This window comes from Schistocerca americana, chromosome 1 (genome assembly GCF_021461395.2).
Source record: "Schistocerca americana isolate TAMUIC-IGC-003095 chromosome 1, iqSchAmer2.1, whole genome shotgun sequence".
NCBI lineage: Eukaryota > Metazoa > Arthropoda > Insecta > Orthoptera > Acrididae > Schistocerca > Schistocerca americana.
In genome coordinates this window covers 706,859,892-706,883,288 of record NC_060119.1, presented here as the reverse complement: position 1 = coordinate 706,883,288, position 23,397 = coordinate 706,859,892, and the positions used below count along the sequence as shown (strand labels likewise).

Genomic DNA, 23,397 nt, shown 5'->3' with positions numbered 1-23,397 from the left:
CGGTCCTTGGGGACAGCGTCACTGATGACGACGACGTAACAGCGACTGAACGCCCAATCGGTCGAACTGATGCCGAAGTTCGTTGCAAAACTGTGTCAACTTCATAACGCGCCAGCCAGCCTTCGACTGCTGTCTGCCGTGAGGCTGATGCATCGCGCACTGAAACACACTAAATCACAATTTCACACCATATTTCCTAAAAATAACCCCTTGTCCTCTACAGACTGTCACGATGACAAGGAAGGTCCAGTGCCCCTAAGTACAAAGTGATTGAGGCTGTGCCGGGACTCCGATGACAGTGTCATTTGCAGCAAATAGTTGGAGAGATTACGGTGAGAGAGTATTCGGCATTCGAGTTGGCGGGCGACTTCTGACATCAGTGCCCGTGCCGATGAGGAAGTAGGTTTGCATCAGATGTTCATGAACAAATAAATGTGAGCCATTGGAAGGGCAACATGAGGTGGCAGAACAGTGTAGGTGCTCTTGATTAAGGCATCTTTTAGTTTTAGAGTGGCCTGGTGCACCTGTCTGGTGCAGTGTTCGTTTGGGTAAGCACAAGGGGTTAGATTCCTGTCTGAATCTGCTATGGAACCCACAGTATCGCTAGGCTGTTGAAGGGGTGGAGACAGGCGGCACCGTTCTCTGAAGTGGCGTCTGTTTATAGAAAGCGCTGAAGGAGGGGGGGGGGGGAAGGTGGGCCAGGGAGGTGAATATATTCGCTGTACCATTCAGCGATTATTATCCGTCGGCACTGTGGTCGCATGGCGTAGGGGCAGGAGAGGCTCTGGACCAGATTGGCTGTAGTCAACTGACCTCGGATGTTTCGCAGGTGTGAGAAGCGGATGCAGTGATGGCGTTCAGCACTGAGTCGGGGAGCTCGGGCAGGCCTTCACATGATCGATGTTTCCGAATCCATGCTGGTTGGCACTGAAGAGGTTATTCTGCTCAAGATATCTCATAGTGTTAGACCTCAGAATATGTTCTAAGATTCTACAATAAATTGATGTCAAGGATATTGGACGGTAGTTTTGTGTATCACTTCTACTACCCTTCCTGTAGATGGGTGTGACCTGTGCCTTTTTCCAAGAACTGGGCATGTTTGAGGGATCTACGATAGACTATAGTTAGAAGAGGGGCTAACTCAGACGCAAATTCAGTATAGAATCTGACGGGGTCCGGAGCTTCGTTTAGTTTTAACGATTTCTCAACACCATTGACACTAATACTTATTTCATTCATCTTTTCAGTGGTACGAGGATTAAACTGGGGCAATTCTCCTGGGTTTTCCTTTGTAAAGGAACATTTGAAAACGAAGTTAAGCATTTTAGCTTTTGCTTTGATACCCGAAATTTCAGTTCCTGTCTCATTCACTAGACAATGGATACTAAACTTCGGTGCTACTAACAGCCTTTACATACGACCACAATATTGAGTCAGATTATGATTACAGGAGGAGTGCTTGTAAATTTATGGGGATACGATTCTGCAATTTTCTTATATAAAAAATCTCTTTCTTCAGAAGCGTATGGTCTGCACTTAAACAAAAGGCCACGCCAAGAGATTCTTCTACTTAATCTCTTGACACCAGGCTGCACAAATAAAGGAATAAAGGAGAATAATACTGATTTTTGGTTATGCTTTCCTTCAGCTACTAAATTAGTCATAGGAAATACACATTTGACAAAACAGAGAATATGTGTCAAAAAAAATAAAGGAAGCGAATAAGTAATAGCTCCTAGTGCGAGAGAAGCAAAGATTTTTTTTCCATCTCCGACATCAAATGGTAAATTTTTTCTTCTTAAATTACAAATAAAACTACGCAAAAATAGAGGGATCCGCCTTTGTACACTCGATTTTTTAATTAGACGCTTTTCGTTTCCCTCCATTGTGGAGTCTCTACGGGTACGTCTGTAGAGCTCTATCACGGCCGTCGTCAATAGACGCGGCCGTGTCTGTATCTAAACTGTATGCAATCAATGTGTCTTTGATTGCGTCATAGATACTTGAAGGGGAAGTATTTTGTTATTTTTTTGTTTTTTGTAAATAAACGTTTTAGGATGTATTTGAACTCGAAATTAAATGTACTGAATATGAAATCTAGAGCACTGTTGTAAATGACCAGTTTGTAAGGGCTTGTTTTACTGTACATCTAGTAACTATGAAAATGAAGTCTTTTTGTAATATTTGCTGTACATGGAATTGTGTTGCTATCTGATTCGTCCACGTCAAAAGCATATCTACATAATACATTGTACTTTTTCGTAGTTATTTTTTGATTGTCACATCCGAAAATGGATATCCAAGGAAGATACAATGTTCGGAGTCCTGGTAAGTAATTTAACTTATGGTGTCATATTATGTGTGATTGCGGAAATTGTCACAGTGTCGAGCTTACAAAACGTGTTTTATTTCTTCCTCACCATAGCAGTTAAAAGGTTAATGCGAGAAGCGTGTGAATTGAAGGATTCCACGGAAGAATACTGGGCACGCCCACTAGATGACAACTTGTTCGAATGGCATTTTACTGTGCGTGGACCGCCGGCTACCGACTTTGAAGGTGGAGTGTATCATGGAAGGATAATACTACCAACGGAGTATCCCATGAAACCTCCAAATATAATACTGTTAACAGTGAGTAGGCCTATATGCTGACTATAAATTTGTACATTCAGTAAAAAGGAAGGACAAGCAATGCTTCCGCTGCTTTTTGAAGACAGCGTTTTGTTACAACTTTAAATGAATGTGTACGTTGATACCGGTTTCATCTCTCGATATCATATTTTGAGACCGTGTTAGATGAGCATCTCACTTTTGTAGAGCAGAAATAGAGTATTTAGGAGTTGCCACATTCATTAGAAATTATAAATTTTGTGGATAGCAATATGTGGAAGCACGCGCAACAGACGTAGGTTTGGAAAACATCAGGGGCACCTGCAGTTAACTTTAATCTGTTCATGTATCACCGTGAAGCTGTACTTACCTATTTAACACGCAAAAACAACGAAATAGGTGTTACTGGTGATTTTAGTGTGGGTTTTTGTAAAAACTCTTAATGTAAGAATTTACTAGGCCTACAGTCAGTAACACTATTACTGAACTTCTTTCCTACCATAAGCTTCCCAACTAGGGTGTCTAATCGCTCACAAACAGCCATTGATAATAAAGACATGAGCTGGAGTTATGTTTGCATTGCTCATGACATGAATGCAAATGTCCACAGTAAAATCTTTAAAATCAAAAAACATCTAGTGGTTATGATGAAATATTAACAAAGTTAATTACAGAGTTTGCTTCAGAATTGAACAACATATTAAGCTACCTGTTTGATCAGTTATTTATCAATGGATCATTTCGTGAATGGCTGAAATATGCCTTTGTTTGAGAAATAAGTTAAAAAAGCGGCATCAAATTTCCATCCAGTTTCATTGCTGCCAGCATTCTTGAAAATTTTAGAAAAGGTAACATACAGTCAGCTTATTAATGATCAGACAACGAATAATTTATTGAAAAAATCACAGTTTGGACTTCTTAAGTATTCAAATAGTGAGTAAGGTTCTCTACATGCACAGTGAGAATGTATTTAATTCATCAGACAGTAAATTAAAGGCTGGTGGTGTATTACGTGGTTTGTCAAAGGCATTTAACTGTGTAGATTGCAATATCCTTTTAAGTAAATTAGAATTTTATGGTGAAACAGGAAAGTCTGCGAAATGGTTAGAATTTTATCTCTCTGGCAGGAAGCAAATGAGGCCAATAGGAAAAAGATGTATGTTAAGTTATCAGACATTATCCAACTGGAAGGTCATTACATGTGGTATCCCAAGGTTCCATCTTTGGGCCTTTACCTTTTGTTGTGTGGCCTATATCAGTGACTTTCCATCAGTGATATTACCAGATAGCGAGTTTGTTTTGCTTGCACCTGATTCAAACATTGCAGTGAATAGCAAATCAAGTATAGTCGTAGAAATGTTGCTTCATGGAGTTTTCATGGACATTAATAAATGGTTCGCTGACACATCTTTGTCCTTAAGCTTAGAGAAAAATCTCTGTTTCCAGTGGGGATGTTGTAAAACATAACTGATGTAAAAATGAAAAAGCTCTGATTCCATAATGTCATCAGGGATCGTTTTTGTGGTAACCCATCAAGGCAAGCTAAATTTTTCTGAGTCCAAAAATATATAACTTGAATTATTTGTGGAGTGAACTAAAAGCATACGGCAGAGGCCTCTTTAAGGAACTGAGGACATTAACCATTTCTTCCCAGTACTGTATATTTATGCCTTAATGAAACTTTTCATTGAAAGTATATCTCTTTTTGTTTAGACCAACAGCTCACATGAATCAGTACTAGAAATAAGAATAATTTTCAGAGAGATTTAATGCCACTTGCTTTTGTCCACAAATTTTTCCAAGCATATTAGCAGGCTGACGACCATTTTGTGAATATGTGTATGATGACTCTTGGCGCGTCTACTTCCGTTCTTGTGCTGCAACCCCCCACCTTTAACCATCCTTACTTGCCTCACTTTTCCTTCCCATGGTGGAAGTCTTTGATGTTCACCCAGTCATGTCTGTGTTTAGGTTCTGCTTTGTTTTCCACTATATCTCTTTATCTATCTATATAAATATTAACTTTTTGACTGATGTAATTTTGGTCAGCTTCTGGTTAGACATCCATTTTAAAATTTATTTATTTATTTTTTTTTTTTTTTTTTTGTGGTTTGCACTGACTTGGGAAGAACACCTTAGATAGCTCAAGCTGCCTCCAGCCATAAAAGACCTCTGTGCACAGTAACTGTGGAGACTCATTTATGCACTTAAAAGCTACTGCAGTAGTGGATCCAACATGGTGCGGTTGTTAGGTAGCATTCTGGTAGAGCCCTAGATAACAACTGGGATAACAATCGTGATACTTGAGCTGCTAGCTCCCCACAGATACCAAGGAGAAGATGCTCATCTCCTGGGGGCATGAAGACTCCTAACAATGTCTGTCATGCTATATGAGCTCAATGTGGCTGGATGGTGGTAGTGATGAGAGTAGGTGGCATGACTGTGGACGTTTTGAATGTGAAATGCATCAAATTAAATCGGTACAATGGCTGTAATCATCCGGCTGTTACAAAAGGTAACTCGCTATTTCAATGTAAACAGTACCGATCAAACAGTTTTCCCTGCCCTCCCTATCCCATAGGAACAGGGACAAGTCAGAAGACCGGGAACCAAACAATTTATTCAGTACCTTTTGTTTTCTAATAGTGGGTCAGGGTACTTTTATGGCAATGAAGCCATTAATTTTCATTGAATATATAGAAGATAAATTTGGAGAAGTAAACACACTGATAAAAATGCAAAATGGATCACTATTGATTAAACTGTCTATGCTGCACAATTCGAAGGACTTCAAACATATGAAAGGCTTTGTGAGATACCAGTGACTGTTATTCCACATAAAACTTTGAATAAGGTACAGAATTTATTTTGCATGGAGAACTCTCACTGCAGGCAGGTCAGAAGCTATGAACTAATACAAGTTGATGTGTGCATTTTGTCCGGCAAATATAAAAAGATAAAACAGGTAACTAAATAGATACAAGCACTTTCATCCTAGCTTTTGAAGGATATGTCCTCGCTGAAAAAGTTAAAAAGTTATAATATGCCGGTGCTATGTGAACCTTACATCACACTGCACATGAGATGTTTTCAGTACTTATATTTTGGACATGCCTTCCCAATGTATGGCAAATCCAATATATAAAAACTGTATCAGGTAATTTCTGTGTAAACTGGTAGAACACAATCCCTTAGTTTCACTGGCTTGTCCTACATTTAAAAACGAAAAGAAAATACAAGAGTATAAAATAATGGACTGCCTGTTGTATCCTGAAGAAAGAATACTTGCATCCAGTCAGTACAGTCGTCTGTTATGCCAAAGTTGTGGCACCACACCTACCACAGTTTTTTCAAAACCAAATCTACCACCTGCTATAAGCCAAGAACATACAACCAAAACCGAAAGATTACCTGCAAGAGGAATCTCCATCCCTCTTTAATCCTTTTCGTACAGAGTTGTCAGTGGCCTACCAGCAGATAAAACAGGTGGTGCTTCATGTCCCACACAAGAGAGGAAGACCCACTTCACAGCTTCTTCCTTCCAAAATATGACTGATGAACTGTTAGACACTATTCAGTGGTTAAAGGATTAATATGTCAAGTTGAGGCCTACAATCTGAGAAATTACACAAAGGAAAACACCAAATAGAGGAAAGGAAGGGAAATTAGAAAAAGAGGAAATAAACAAAGCAAAGTAGTGATTTCTTGGTTCTGATGAACTGGAACTCTCCTTGACAGCAGAACAATATTTGAACAATATGCCAACCACACAGGAGGGTTTGAAACTCTCTGAAGAATAACATATATCACCTTCATCCTTACTGAGAATGCCGATGCATTTACAGTGATTTGATGATGGAATTGGAGTGGTTTTTATAGGTATATAGATGAAATTTGATAATTAATCACAAACTATCCCACAATATGTATAGCAGGCAATACAAGAACTTAAATTTTTAGAAGACTATCTTCCTACTCTCACACGAGATAACCAATATAGAAAACACAGGACTAGCATCTGGAGATGTTCATACACTAGTCAAATCAAACACCTTCTGTGGACAAATACCTATGAACACTACACTCAAAGCAATCCCATTTGAGTACAGTTGAGCATAATGATGGCAAGATATTACCTACAGAGAAACGGAAGGCCTAATTAAATAGATACCCCTGCTTTACTTTTTACTAGTGATTTTAATGCCCATAATCACTTATGGGACAGTGAGATAGTGACTCATAGAGGGCAACTAAAAGAGAGTTTATTCTCATATGTTGATCTCTGCCTCCTACATTCTGGGGCTTCAGCTCATTGATCACCACTTGTGGTTCCTATTCTGCAATGGATTTGACGATATTCTGTCTCAACCATGCATCTATTATGCAATGGAATGTTCACAATAGCATTTGCACTAGTGACTAAATATGGCTATTGTATCACCAAGCGAGATGATGGAGCGGTTAGCACACTGGACACACATCCTGATTTAGGTTTTCCATGATTTCCCTAAATTGCTGCAGGCAAATGACGGTGTGGTTCCTTTTACAAACTGTGGTTGATTTCCTTCCCTATCCTTTCATAGTCTGATCATGTGCTCCATCTCTACCAACCTCGTTTTCAGTGGGACATTCAACACTAATCTCATACTCCTTCTCTAACTATGTATTGGTTCCTAATTTATGCCACACTGGTTTTTTGTCACAGTGGTCACTATGAAGAACCTATTGGAATGCTTTCACTGCTAAAGCACAGATCACAATGAAACAGAAAAGAGGATCGACAAGGTAGTACAAGGTGCAGCAGAAATTATCATCCACCCTTAAAAACTACAACAGCATTCCCTTCAGGTCCCGCTAGATGGAAATCTGTTCCATGGTGGTTACAGAGAGATTGCAGAAGCCATCAAGAGAATGACGAAAGGCTCTACATCAACATAGATGACACCCCTCTGTGGAAAATTTAATTTTATTCACAAGATCAAGGGTGAAAGTGCATTATTTAGTGAAACAAAAGAAGAAAAAATGTTGGGAATGGTATATCTCTTCAGTGACAGTACATTTCTCAGCTTCACAGGTGTTGTCGAAATTATGATCGGTTAGTGGATTTGAAACAATAAATGGAATCCAGGGACTACTTAACAAAGGAAAAATTAAACCAGTTCCTCTGACATTGCTGAACTTCTAACAGTGTAGTATGCATAAATATCAATAACTAGGAATTACCATCCTACTTTCCTCAGCATCACCTTTAGCAGAGTTTTGGAAACTAAATAATACTTTAAAACAATGTAGGGATACATCCCCAGAACCCAACAACATCTTATTTTAAAATTTTTTAACAAGATTTGGCAAGATGGTGATCTTTCATTTGTGCAGAAACCCGTGCGCATTGGCGGCCGTCACAGGAGCGTCCTCTGTCGAAATCCGCACTCTGTGGAAATACTGTTCTGTCTGTGGCACACATGTGCATGCATAAAGGTGAAAACTACATGTTTGCCCTTTGTCAGAATGCGCACTCGCGTCGCTAAAAACCAGACATCAGATGTCACAAGATGTGTCATTATGAATTAACTGCCTTCCTGTCAAAACTGCCATCACGATTTATCAGATTTTGTGCTAGGCGTATTCTCACAGAATCTTTAATTACTGAATCCCAAAAAATTTTCGCTGGGGCCAAGATTTTTGTGGCAGAAAAATCCATAGCGGGTTCTGTGGTAATACAGTGCTCAGCCATGGCCGGCTTACTGGGCTGCGAAAGGTGAGTGTGGCGCTCGAGTTCAATGCATCTTTCATGTATTGTGTGTGTCGTCTGACTGATGTAAGCTTTGCCACACTGGCAAAGAATTTTGTAGATCCTGGTCTTCTGCAGACCCAGATCATCTTTTACCGAACTGAGAAGGGCACTAATCTTCGCCAGTGGCCGGAAGATTACTTTTACTTGATATTTCCTTAGGATCCTACCTATTTTAGATGAAATGTTGCCGACGTGACAGACACTCACCTGAAGATGGCTGGATGCTTGCCAGCCAAAATATCATGGCAGGAAGTCAACATGATCCAACAGCAATCCCGAAACCTCATCAAACATTCAGTACGCCGGGAAAACTTCAAGAATCAGAAGACCAATATTCTCTACTAAAATTTAGTATTTTTACTACAGTGTTAACGGCCGTCCATACAGCACTACAAAACATAATGGCTTTCCCTGGATGGGATTTTTTATGTATGCAGCATCTCTTTGGGTGCTTTGCAAACAAAAGACAAGTGCTGTCCAAAACATTCATTGTATATGTAGCCATGAACAACTGGGTGGTCTCTACTGTACAGGGATATCCATACCTTTTTCTCTGGACACCAAACCATGTTGGCATTCCAGATAATAAGCTGGCTGACAGGCTAGCCAAAGAAGCCACGAGGAAGGAAATACTCAAACTAGTTATTCCAGGTGCTGACTCAAGGACACATGTCCATGACATGTCCTTAGGAAATGGGAAAACAAATGGCAAGGTAGTCCGCAACCGAATAAACTATGGACCATCAAACACTTCACCAAGGTCTGTCAGATTTTGCTAGAAGCTCAAGAAGATGAGGTATTGGCTTATGCTGTCTCAGAATTGAACATATCTAAATAACTCGAGACTTTCTACTATGAAAAGAACAAACCCCCAGGTGTGTCTGTGGAAGAACATTGTTTTGCTACATCCTGAAGACTGTAAGACTATCAAAGATCGGCGACATCAAATGGACCTAAGGCAACACTTGTCAGAGATTGTAGCAGATGATGAAACAGCACCACCCAGTCTGTTCTTCACACCTGAGCCTGGCTTGGACAGCAAAATATATCCATTTCTGTGTTAACCTAAGATACTACATGTATTAGGTTGCCAGTTTAACTCCCAAGCAGTGATCTTAGTTTCCTATTCTGAGAGCTGAATTTTAGTAGGCTAATTACCCATTTATGTACCTAATACAAAAGTGTGATAGTTTTATTACCATTGAACAAAGAGAGGAACAAAAAAAGGCTTGTACCTATATTTTTGGATGCCAGGCGTGGATAAAGAGGCTAATAACCACATATTCAGAATCATCATCTGTTATTCATGAACACACATTTTCAATAACTTGTCAGTGGTCATAAAAAGTTTTACTAGTAGTAAAGTCCAGTTTAAGAAAAACTAAAGGATTTATTGGTAGCCAACTCCTCGTCCCTCAGCGACTAATTTCAAAAGCGGTGAACTGTGTGCTGCATGTGTGATTGATACTGTCAAATAATATGAGTATTACATATAAGCTGACTTCTGTACAAATTCAGTGCAACAATGTGACCACATAGTATTGAGTATTTAAATGTTTTGTGACAGATTTCTTCTCAATTAAAATATGTTTTAAGATGTCGGGTTGTCGAGGTTTGTATTGTCAACTGCTTTCTAATTACATTGTTGTTGCCCATTTCTGTCCAGTTTTGTGTCTAGAAAAATTAGAATTTGTTAAAATTTTTTTCAGTTACTTATATTTCTGCTAACCATTGCATCTTCAAGTCACTGTTGACTGCACAGTGCTGTTACATTGGCTATCTCTATTATTCAGACACTTGTTAATTGAAAAAAAAAAATCACTGTTCTAATCACTTTGCCTAGTTCACCCCCAAACTGCGTTGCTTTACTCTTTTCCTGCCATGCAGCTATGCAAATGCTGACACGCTTACCATTCTTAGATTCCTCAGATTTCCGTCTCAAAAGGTTTCATGATGTCAGGGTGTACGCAACTATTGCCAAGTTGTAACACACCTGTTTTCTTCCAGATATGTAGACCATGTTCAGAGGGTGTCACATCAAGGTATTTGTAATATACAAGGTGTCAAATCTTTTGCGTCAAATGGAATCAGGTGGTAGGGAATCCACAAGTGATTATATTGAGATAGGGAACCAGTGGTCAGAAATGCTTGTTTATTGTGTTATGGACATACACAGCACACACCACATGACAACAGTGTATTTCGTAGTAATTGTTAAGTAATGACCATCAGTCTCAGTGCATGAAGGGAAACAGTACATGAAGTTCTGACACACTCAAAGATTCCTGGTGTCTGTTGTACCAGGAGACAGACACAGCTTGGACACTAGCAAGCAGATCTTTGTCCATTTCAATGAGGGCTTCATACACCAACCTCTCGACATAAACCAAGGAAAAGGCTCACAGGTGAGAGATCCGGTGATCGCACTGGCCATAGGACAGGACCTCCCGCAACGATGAGGGTACATGTTGTTCAGGTGCTAACGGAAATTAACATTGAAATGGGCTGGTGCACTGTGTTGAAACAAATCCTTTTGTGGAAAATAAGGGGTAGAGTCTCAAAGAACTGTGGCTGTACATCTTTGCAGAAACACCAGGTAATGTGGACCAGTCAAATGAGAAGCAGAAAATAAGGTCCTATTAGGTATTTTGAACAATGCTCGCCCATACGTTGATCAGAGAATTGCTGCTGGTGGCCACAGAAGTGGGTGGCCTGGGGATTGTCCTCACTTCAAGCATGGCTGTTGCAGCTGTTGAAAACATCACCACAGGTGAATGAGGCCTCAACTGTGAACAATAAAAACTGTGCAAAATTCGGCACTACGGCACTGCGGTGGATAATCCATTGACAGAAGTGAATGTGGGGCTCAAAATCCATTGGTCCCAGTACTAGCAAACGTTCTTTATGACAGGAGTGTAGTACCTAATCAGTCAGCACTCTCCGCACTTATCCTTTGAAGTGTGCGTTTCTCAGGCAAGTTGATGGCCTCATATGCTGGGTAATTCGCCAAATGATCCAACACTGTCCCCTCAGTCTGCTATTCAGACATGTCTGTGGCGGGAACCTTAGCCGGCTATCTGTGGCGTGAATGACCCTGACTCTCGTAAGTTGGTATCCAGAGAGATAAATGTCTTCCAGTTAAGATGACACCTGTTGGGAAAGTTATCTCTGTACATTTGTGCTGCTTTACAGGCATTACTTCCTGCTGCACCATACTTTAAATGCATTCCTACCTGACACCAGGGATAGTGGTGTGCATGTGGCACATGTTGCACATGCTATGAGCTAAGTTGTGTACATCATGTCTGTCTGATGGTGAGGTGTGTATGCTGTTTACCACCCACTGCCTGTTCCAGTGTACATCAGACACAGTGCATCTTTGTGAGAGTGTGGCAGAACTGTGTGCACTGTTGCAATTCAAGCATTGAGACTGGGGGTCATCGCTATGAACGATTACTGTGAGCTACATTGTTGCAATGTATGCTGTGTATGTCCATGAAACAATAAATATGCGTTTGCGACTGTTGGTTACCTATCTCAATATAACTGGTTGTTGATCCACTACCACCTATGTCAATTTGACTCAAAAGGCTTGTGATACTCTGTATATCGCTTGAATTTGAGTATTCATCAGTTACCGAGCGAGGTGGCGCAGTGGTTAGCACACTGGGCTCGCATTCGGGAGGACGACGGTTCAATCCCGTCTCCGGCCATCCTGATTTAGGTTTTCCGTGATTTTCCTAAATCGTTTCAGGCAAATGCCGGGATGGTACCTTTGAAAGGGCACGGCGATTTCCTTCCCAATCCTTCCCTAACCCGAGCTTGAGCTCCGTCTCTAATGACCTCGTTGTCGACGGGACGTTAAACACTAACCACCACCACCTATTCATCAGTTGATTAAGAACAGAAGCACTGTGATGATATTATACTTGCAATTTTTTAAATACTTTTTCATCACGCATTTTCATATCATTCATGTGCCACTGAACAACTGTTTAATAGCAGAGCAACTTTCCTACAGATGTTTATACTGCGTACACTACAGAGAGTGATTAGAACTGTAGAGGTCAGGGTGTACAATCTCTGGAGTGACATATGAAGCTGCCTTTGATAGTTCAGGGCATGTAGCAGTCACGTCCCAGGGCATGGCTGCAGTGGAGTAGTGGCAGGTGTTGGATGGCTGACATGATGGAAACATATTTCCATAACAGTCACTATAGAGTCTTGTACCAAGGAAGCAAGGGAGATGGTGGTGTTATGGGTGGCTGGTACCCTCTTTATACAACACAAATGCACACATGGATTAATACGGTTCTTTATTTCCATGACCTGGATACTTAACTTTAATAGAGTGCTTGTGTTGTGGTACAAGCTCATCAGTAAAGTTCTCTTACAGTCGGTATCAGTAATCTTGCTATTACAAACTTTAGTCTCACTGCTAGTCCCAGTCTGGTCACCATGCACTGTCGTAGCCTGAGTGACTTAGTGAGGCCTTCTGGTCAGCGGCACCACTCTTACGTACATGCTGATGGGAGGGCGCTGGCGGCGTGTTGCTTGTCGGTGTGTTTATGGCCCCTCTCGTGATAGGCGCACTTAGTACAGTGCCTACTGTTGATCTTCGTGCTACATCTTTGCCGATCTGTGCTGGCGACAGTCAGTACAGTCACGGCAGTGGATATGGAGGCAGAAGGCAATCAGTGGCTTCTGTGATGCAGGTGGTCATGGCTGGTGAAGCTTGCCAGTGTCACCAGGAGCCCGCAAGTTGATAGCATGCTGTGTGTTCCCTTGGGTGATGGCTGCAGCTGGCAAGATGCTGTTCTCAGCACAGTGGCACTGATGATGACTCAGGAATGAGGGACAGCATGTTCACATTTCTGGAAAAAGCTCACAATACATTTCATAGTGTGACACACATATTACATTGTTGCTACCTTGTCTTAAATAAAACTTGTAAAATTTTTTAAGAAACACCCATGGAGAATTAAATTAGCTACTGTTGGTTGGTATGCACAGTGTGGAAACAAGCCAGTTACATTGACATGTATGCAAAAGGATTGCGAGAGGCACAAGCTATGCTCTGTGAAACCTGCACTGCGCAGTAGTAATAGCTTGAGTGAACAGGATGGTGTTAAAACACTAGGACTCGAACCATGTTATGAGCTACATGACTGGGTCCTGGGTAGTAGTGCAACAAAAGCATCCTGTAGCAGTATAAATAATTGTGAATTTTGAGACAGATTCATTTGAAATCCAGCAGTACTTCCCCAACACCAGGGCTTGCCAGGCAGTGAGATGATGGATGTTTGAAACTGGGTCAGGGCAGCTGCCTCCTGTACCATATCCAGGCTGTGAGACTTGGCGCCACAATGCAGTAGATTTCTGTGTGCATTTGCCGATGCGAGACTCCTAGCAGGAGGCAGTGGGTCATGTCCTATGCTTTGGCGGTCTTCCCTCGTCACTGCAGAAGATGCGAGTGGTGCCAAAGTTTCCTGGCTACAGTCATGAAACAGCAGAAGGCAGATGCACCAAGAAGAAGAAGTAGTGTGCCATTGATATCAGGGCCTTGGCCTGCTGGATTAATGCCAGCTTGCTGCCTGGCCTGTCATCAGCAACGCAGGACACTAATGCGTGTACCGTCTTGCGGGGCGGAGGCCAGCTGTTTGCTGATCATCTGTTGCAAGCCACAGTGAAGAGGGGGTGTGTCTGCCTCACATTGGCATTGGAGAAATGTTTAATTTAAAAGTAATAAAGTGTTTTTCTCAACCACCAGTCTTATCACTGGGACCACTCCTTGCACAGGCTGCAACAGTGGTGCCATAGGTTGTGCCACCCTCTAACAAAGTGGTGTCAGAAATGGGTTTACCAAGAGGACTAATGAAGTCATAGAAGATTTTTCAGACAGAATTAGAAAAATCAATGTGCATACATGTGATTTACCACAGAATGATGGGGTGGACAAGGTAGTGCTACAGGAACCTGAGCAAAGGGCACTCAATGCTTTCTTGAAGGGTATAGCACCTGAGATGTCTAGGAGGGTGTGCACTGGTGTTGCAAGGGATCTCCATGCAGCAGTGAGGCTAGCAGTGGAATTTGAAGAAACTAATAGTGTGACAGGAGTAAGAGATAGACGAAGTGTGTTTGCAACGAATATAAAATGTTTCAGTTGTGAGTGTAATGGACACATGCAGAGGGAATAACAATAGAGGTGGTCTGGGCACCCACTAAACTCAAAAGGGAACCCCAAAATTGCCAAAAGGTGTACCCAGTAAAAACAAATGCAGGAAATATGAATCCAGAAGCAGAATGTGCCACAGCAGGTATAATAAGTGGAGAAAGGTATAATTTCTGTTCAATACAGAGGCGCGTGTCTCTGTGGCCTCGAGGGATTAAGTCAGTCACAGACAATGAGGCCTACTGTGTTATAATTTGTGTTAGGTGAGGAATAACAAATTGTATGAGGCCACCGGGGTCAGTAATGATGAATTTTCAATTTGAGGCAACCAAGTTTAGGCAGTGTGTAGAAGTGGTATCTCATGTAAGCAAGGGTTACAGCATGATCTTTAAGGCTTTCTCCATCAGCAACATACCATTGACCTTCAATGACATGTTGTGAAACAAGAAGAGGTGTGCAGTGATGGGATTGACTTTCTGAAACCATCTGTACGGTGATGTAGGTTTCCCAACATTCAATCTGGTGGGCCCATGTTGGTGGGTAATCAACAAAAAGTTTCTGAAATTTTGCATGGTCTTCTACAGCTTTAATAAAGGAATATTATGCAGACTAGTTGCGTAGCATAATGGTTAAGACGCAGTCCTCCCATGCCAAATGCTATGAGTTTGAATCTCATTAGGTGCTAAGTCCGCCCTCGGTAGTAGAGTGGTCAGCGTGACAGAATGTCAATCCTAAGGGCCCGGGTTCGATTCCCAGCTGGGTCGGAGATTTTCTCTGCTGAGGGACTGGGTGTTGTATTGTCCTAATCATCATCATTTCATCCCCATCGACACGCAAGTCGCCGAAGTGGTGTCAAATCGCAAGACTTGCACCAGGCGAATGGTCTACCCGACTGGAGGCCCTAGTCACACGACATTTATTATTATTATTATTATTATTATTATTATTAGGTGCTAAGAATTTTTTTAAATTTTAAAATCTGTATGGAAGTGACTTTGATCATTATTTTATTCTGGTAATTGGTTTAAATATAATTTTTTAATTTCTGTTTCTTTGTCATTTCAATTTAATGATCATACTAACTTTCTCATTTGCTCTCATTTTTCTTCCTGTCTTTCTTTTCCACTTGGAATCGTTGTTCTTGTGATTTTAATTATTTTTGTTTATTAATTGCTATTTAATTACTTCCATGTTATCGTCCAGTATTTTCACCCTTGTTATTGCATTCATTATTTCTATTCCGCCTCTTGCTTGAATTTCGTTATAATCCCTTCCTTTGTTTAAATCTTCATCTGCGTTATTTTGTCCATATTGCGATAAGAATTCATGTTTACAAGTTTGTATAACGATTACCATCCAAAAACACATACATCCTGTAATGAAAAATACATTTTAGGCACAACTGCACAATCATTATAAATAGATTATTTTGTTTTTTGTTTGTTAATCAGTAGATTGGCATTTTGAAATGTTTAAATATTATGATAGATAAATAAAACTAATTAAATTGAAATGCACAAAGATACCAATTGGAAAAGAGAGTGAGAGGAAGAAAAACTGAGATCAATCAAGAAAGTTAATATGGTGATTAAAATGATGTAACTAAGGAATATAAATAAAACGGATTACATTTAAACGATTAATTGAATAGAAGTAATTATCAAAGTTATGTCAATAAAGATTTAAAAATAAAGAATTTCAAAGCATCTGACAAAATTTGAACTCTCAATCTTTTGCATATGACAGCTGTACCTTAACTACTACACCATGCAACCAGTCTGTGCAATACTCCTTTTAATAAAGCTGTAGAGCATCACATGAAATTCTAGTTTTTTTTCCACAAATGAGGGCCCATCAGCGTGAATAGTTGCAGGGTGTGTTACCTGCACCTTATGCTATGTCACTGTGTAGATTATTTCAAAAGCTGATTCCACTACTAGAGAACTCTCCTTGTTAGTGGGAAGACATTATGGCTAGTGAAAACTGACTGTTGTCAGTTTTGATTTGTCATAATAAGCAATCCAGTTACACTGTGAGCAATGACATTGAGGCTTAATTCACATGATTGCGTGTTGAACAGCACTGGGAAGCTGCTTTGAGTGAGTGTGGAGCTTGACTTAGCAGTTGATATGATGTGTACTCTGGAAATGCTGAAGGTTAGTGATGTATTGAATACAGTGTGTTGCCCAGTAGGATAAAGTGTTGTAAACATACAGGAAAAGGACAGAGGTGAGGTAACACCTATCAGTGTGGGTAATTTTGGTGCTGAGGACCAAAGGGAACATTAGTGGCAATGTTAGAGATTCCAGAAGAGGAAGATTTCTGCACAAGAGGTGCATACTATGAAAAGGTGCAGAATGCCTGCAAGAGTGCATTATGTGAGAAAGTGAAGCATTTGAGGGGATTAGAGAAAGCACATATGGAAAAAATGTCGTTAGAGTTTACAGATTTGTTCCTTCAACAGTGGCTGTTGCCAGCATTGTCTGTGACTCAACACAGGATTCCAACAGGGAATGAAGTGCCAGTATCTTGGAAGCCATACAGAATATCATGGTCACTGCAGCCAATTTTAAAAGAATTTATCAGCCAACTGTTGGCTGACTGCAATCAGCTACTCACTGAGGTCCATTGTGGGCTGTAATTATCATATGACAGCAAAACTTGGCAGATATGGTAATGCATTAATATATGCATTAATATGGAATCGATTTGCACTGGAAAACAAACCCGTTCCAGTTGTGGCCACCAGATGCATGTCTGGTGCTTTACACTGTTTGTATGATAATATGACAGCCACACTCTCATTTGACAAGCCATAATTTGAGTTATCTATGTGGCTGCCGAGAAGAGAGACTGTATGCTGTTAGTGAAAGTGTTTTATGTGAACAATTATAGCGCTGCATTGAGGGAGTATCTCTGACGTAAAGCTCTGAGGAGATGCTTCTGGTCATTAAATGGTTTAAAGATGATGATAATGACATTCAAAAATACGAGTGAGCTGGGTGTGGCATCTGGAATGGAAGGCATCCTATATCAGTGGAAGTTATTGACGAGGTGGGAGCTCGTGCAGTGTCTGAAAATTGTCCATCCCATGATCCACATCACAGAAAGTTTTGTGGTGTATTTCACACTGATACTCGTGTAATATTCTGACAGCGCAGCAACCTCATGATCTGCAGCAATGTTCTGAATCTTGTTGTTTTCTGCCATGGATCGAAGTTGATGACATGTGGGCAGACAATATGCTATGGAGTGATGAGGCACAGGGTGCAGTGAATACACAGAACTGCTGATTTTGGAGTAGTGTTAAACTGTGTGTTGTGCACAAAGAGCAATTGCATTCGCCCTATATGCCTGTGCGACGTGGATTGACAGTGTCTATTCTCAGTCCATTATTCTTTGAAGAGAATACACTCAGAGGGGCTATCAGGCATACCGTGACATGTGTGTTATTGAGACCTCCTTGTACAGGATGTGATTCTTGTTTTGGAAGAGCACAATTGTGTGGAAACCACTATTTCCAAGCAAGATGGAGCAACAGATCATGCAGCTCACTCAGTGATAAATCTGCGTAATGCAGCTTTCCAAAAATGTTTCCTATTCACAGTGCTAGGTTTGCATCTAGTGACCAAAATTGGAACTAATTTTTTTTTTCCATCGTAAATCCAGTCTGCATTTATGTACTATAATGTGTACCAAGTTTCACTGATGTACAGTATTACAGCCCATGTGGAGCTCTTTGAGTAGCTGCACTTTATAACCCCACAATAGAAGAGGGGTGTAGCCCACGGGGAGCAGGAATTGGAATTGCAACAAAACAGTCTATGGATGATTCAAGGAAATACAGTAAGATGACCACAGATTCTTAGCCCATTCTAAATATCACTGAAACAATTGAGTATCTTGGGCAATACTGGTATTTCTCAATGATGGATTTGAGGAGTGAGTACCATCACTTGGAGATGATTTGAGAGGACAGACCAAAGACTGCATTTTTAGTACCTTGGGGATGTTAAGACTGTAGAAAAATGTCATTTGCTTTGAAAAGTGCACCAGCACCATGTCACCATTTTTTTTAAAAAATGGAGTGTTGAAGGGATTAAAGCCCCATAAGTGTTTAGTGTATTTGGATGACATATCTTTATACAAGAACACAGACAGTGACCAAGGGAAGTATTCAGGAGATGACAGACTGCACGTTTAATGCTGAGTACCAAGAAGTATCATTTTAATTTGGAACAGGTAAATTACTTGGGACAAGTAATTAGTAAGGATGGTGTGAGGACCGATCAGAGATTGATACAGGTGGTATGAGATTTTCCAGCATCAGGGACAAGCAAAGAATTACAGCTGCCTGAGGCATGGTCTGGGCAGCTGCTTCCCACACTAAGTCTACTTTGTAGGACTTGATAGCACAGCACAGCAGACCTACCATTTGCATGCTGGTGCCAGACCCCTGGCAGGAGGCAGCAAGTCGTATTGCAAACGCATCATTCTTCCCTCATCACCTCGGAAGATACAAGCTGTGCCTGAGGCACTCGGGTGTGGGCATTCAACACCAGGTGGCAGACACAGTGAGAAGAACAACTGTTTTGCTAATGTCAGGGTCTGGGCCTACTGACAGATGGCTGGCTTGCTGCCTAGCATGATGTCAGTATCACAGGGTGCTGACACATGTACCGTTCTGCTGGGCAGAGGCCAGCTATCTGTTGACAATCACCAGCCAGCCATGCTGAAGTGAGGCTTGTTTGCCTCGCATTGACAACTAAGAAATGTGTGATTAAAAAGTAAAAAAGTGTTTTTTGCAGCCACCAGTCTTTCACTGGGCCCCACCAGGTTGCCACACAGCCCACTCCCCCACATGATCTGCAACAGAGTTATGCCAGAGATTATACCAACCACAACAGTATACAACATTCTCCAGTTCTTCTTGCTCTAATTCATTGTGAATCACATTGTTTGTTGGATACTTGTTAAATTAATAGCTATTTTCTAATATTAGTTCAGTATGATGCTGATTGATGCAATGGGAGCACTGTGTTTATTCACTAAGTAGCTGAGAGATGAAAAGCTGCTCCTTATATGTTGCTAATTGTGTCATTAATCGGTAATCCACTACCCCACAGTTCCAGTCTCATCATCCGTTTAAGTTGACCCTGCTCATAGCAGTTTATGATGACCACTTTGTGTTTGAACATGTAATAGATCCAATACGTTCGGGTTATTTGAAAGTAAGGGTACAGTGGCAGTAAATAAAGTAGGCCTCCTCTTACTCCTGCTTACCCTAAAAACAACTGTAACTTGAAAGCCTTTTCATTTGTCTTTACGACTTGGGTCAAGCATACACAAAACCCGTTCCTTGGCTACTCCCTTGTCATGATATCCACAGCCTCACAATTACTTTTAACTAAAAAAAACATAATTTCAAATGCATTGATACAGCAAAATAAACAATATTCTCCCAAAAAATTCTTAAAACAAAATTCGACTGCCAGCACTGATTCTCATTAATCCACATAACCTCTGGCAATCCTCAGTGTGCCGTAAACCACATAAATTCCTCACAACTTACCTCACAGAAATCGCTTGAAGGCACTTATGGTCATCCATGATTGTGACATTACATCCTCCTCCTGCAGCCCTCTTTAAAAGGCTGGATGCTTGCAACTCTTTCCACATACGCATCATGAATGAATAAACCTTTCTGTTATGTCAATACATCCTCGTCTTTCCCAATTCCTTACACAGTAAACTCCCTACCATGCCTACAGCTACAAAAACCTCAAAACAGGTAAAGTAAATCTGCCTATATTGACAAAAACAAGAAAATTACATGGAAAAAAAACATAAACTTCCACAACTTTTACAAGAACCCCATATTTTCTACACAATTAATCACAAAGAATAAATACTGTCAAAATACACATGGTAATCTACCTATTTACTTGTGTGATCTGAGTGTGTTCAGTGTACCTCACATGTGGCTTGCTTGCATGTGTGTTTCAGTCTTCTTGCTTCACTTTTTATGTGCTCCATCTTCCCAGGCGCGTCACTGGTACCTGTGGTAACCTGTCTTGAGCGTCATTAAAAGGACAAGTGCACCCTTCATGGACAATGGCCGTCCATGTTGCCAGTTGCAGCTTAACATTTACCAGTGACATCATTTCCACATCTTGGTACAGTACCTGATATTGCATAGTAAATTTCTTCGTCTTACCCTTCAGTATACACCAGCAAGCTAATATCACTCATGGGCCAACCGTATACTCTGGGGATACCTATGCTGTCCCATTTTCTTGTGATGCTTGGAGTGCCTTCATGTTCACCTACTGCACTCACTTCCACACATCCTGTAATGTTTTAGCAAAGTTGCATACAGGTTCCCTGTGTTTACTTTCTGCCATTGGTTTCATAACCTCAAATGGTGATGGCATCTTCCTTCCACACACTATCTGGTTTGGCAAGAGACTGATACTGTCATGCACCTTTGAATTATACACAGCCATAACATATGGTAGATAAACATCCTTGTCTTTACGGTGACTATTGACATAATAGCTCAGCATCTTCCTGGTTGTTTGGTGAATGTGTTCAGTTCTCCCATTAACTTATGGGTGCAACAGTGTAGTTATTAGTTTCCAGATACATACCAGGTGACACAATTATTTCATTAGCTCTGACATAAGTTGTTGCCCTGATCCGTGATTATAGTCTCAGGGATGCCAGACTTCAACAACCAGTCATTTAATTTCTTGCTCAGAATATGAAGCATGTAGGTGCAGGTTGCACCTCACATATATCTGGGTAATGGCCTTGGAGGCCAAAACCAGTCATGGATTCTAAAATAAAAAGAAAAGTACAGTTGGTGGTGTCACATTATTCAAAACTAGTTGTCTACTATCAACTGCGCTATGTATTTGCTTTCTGATTTTGAATGACAGTCACTGTGACATATCACAAAAAATGATTTACAATTATCAAAACATAGCAGTTGTCCACTGACATCTGGCTAAACAGATATAAGCTGTTTGTCTCAATCATATCAAGTGGTTGGTTGCCTCTGTTAACCCCTGGAGTAGTTCAGGCTGTGGTTGCTTACATTGCTTCTAAATGTGACCTTTGCCCACACTTGTAGCACCTCACATCTGCAAAGAAGATGCTCCTTTGGTCTTGCATCCCTGTCTGCACATCCAACTCTTCTAACTCTGTGATTATCCTGATGCAATTGGCCAGACCTCTGGGGTTTCCTGTATAGACCCTCCTCTACAATACCACATGGAAGCCCCCTTAGAAAAGCATCCAGTATTCTATGCTCTACTTCCTGAAGAATAACACTGTTTGCCTCACTGTTCTCTGTCAACTGATAGGTCTGAGCATTTATTTCTCTTATATAAACTATCCACCAATTGATTTTGCCTCTGACATACTCCACTCAGTTGCTCATGAAAGAACCTGTTTTGTTTCCTATAGTACTGCAAAATCTCTTCCTTAAGCTACCTGACTGTATATGATTTGTCAAGTCCTCATGATATGTAACATACGACTTAGCTTCACCTGTTAAGTTCAGTTTGGCCATCTGCAATAGTTGTTCAACTGTCCGGCCGTAGTCTTTTGGCTGACTCTAGGCCACCTATGAATGCCAACACGTCCTCCACTGTCTGGCCCGAAAAAGGGATAGTGCATCTGAATGTTTTCTGCCTTTAGAACCTCTATTGCATCTAATAGAGCTTGAAATGCCTCCTGCGGGGATACAACCTGTGTATTTGCCTGTGACATAGCGGAACCTTTATCCACCAAAATTAAATATAACACAATAACAGAGAAAAAACAAAGATGGCAGAAATACAGACTCTTTCAATAACAACACACTGCTTTTAATCATTTTATGCAATCGTCATTGACTCTGTACGCAGCTTGGCAAAATGACCATAGCACTGGGACACGTGACACATAAAACACTGCCTGTGCAATGGCTCAACAGAATGCACAGCTTGCATCTCATTGGCTGCATGATTGTCCCCAGTATTTTCTGATATGTTCTCCCAACCCTCCCCTTGCACACAAACAGCAAAAGGAGGGAGGGGAGGGGGGGGGGGGGAATAAGTCCACTCACCATGCTGCATCATCAAAGCTGAAAGCTGAAGCTGGCATAAACGTCCACAATCCAGCCATTTTTATCAGCTGAGAATTTTGACACTACTTGTTGAAGTAATGATATACGACCTCTGTGGTGGCAGGTGAAGCTGGCTGTGATAGGTCAGGCTGTGTGGCAGTCCACCTCTTAGAGCGTGATTGCAGTGGAGTGGTGGCAGCTGTCAGGCAATGGACTCTCGTGGAAACAATACTGGTTGTATTAGTTCTTCATTCCATTTGAATTACAGCAGTGGCTACAGAGTTGGATTGATGTCAGTGGCCCCCATGACATAGGTGGCCATGGCTGGTGAAATGTGTCGATGTCATCAGTGGCCTGCCAAAAGGATGCTGAACTGCATGTTCCCTCAGGTGATGCTGGCAGCCAGTAGTGAGCTGCTATCAGCTCGCTGGCAGTGGTGCAAATTATGGAGTGTCACCAGTTGGCATGCAGTGAATGGACAGTACATGACCAGAAGCAGCTCGCCTAGTCCCATTGCTCAGCATGGCGTGTATCGGGCTGGACTATATCAAATCATGACATACAGGATGGGTGATGGTGGTAAGTGCCAGCAAGTATGATAAGCAGCAACAGTGTGTGCCCACACTGGACAAAGATCAGTAGCAATGTGCACCCTACTCTTGCTCGGCAGCTGGGTGGCCCAGACTTGAACTCACAGCCTGTCATGAA

At 41.2% G+C, this 23,397-nt stretch overlaps 1 protein-coding gene across 2 annotated transcripts in view; it reads left to right on the top strand.

Annotated features, from left to right (window-relative positions):
* The first annotated feature begins 1,954 nt into the window (after nt 1-1,954).
* Nucleotides 1,955-23,397, top strand: part of LOC124545005 (ubiquitin-conjugating enzyme E2 J1-like) — a 64,734-nt gene continuing 43,291 nt past the window's right edge. Inside the window, exons 1-3 of one of the 2 annotated variants that reach the window (XM_047123779.1) lie at nt 1,955-2,125; nt 2,266-2,328; nt 2,426-2,631. In XM_047123779.1, the coding sequence (XP_046979735.1) occupies nt 2,292-2,328; nt 2,426-2,631 (243 nt within the window). In that variant the 5' untranslated portion in view covers nt 1,955-2,125; nt 2,266-2,291. Of the gene's footprint in view, nt 2,329-2,425; nt 2,632-23,397 lie in introns of both variants that reach the window. The other variant, XM_047123768.1, reaches the window with a different exon arrangement.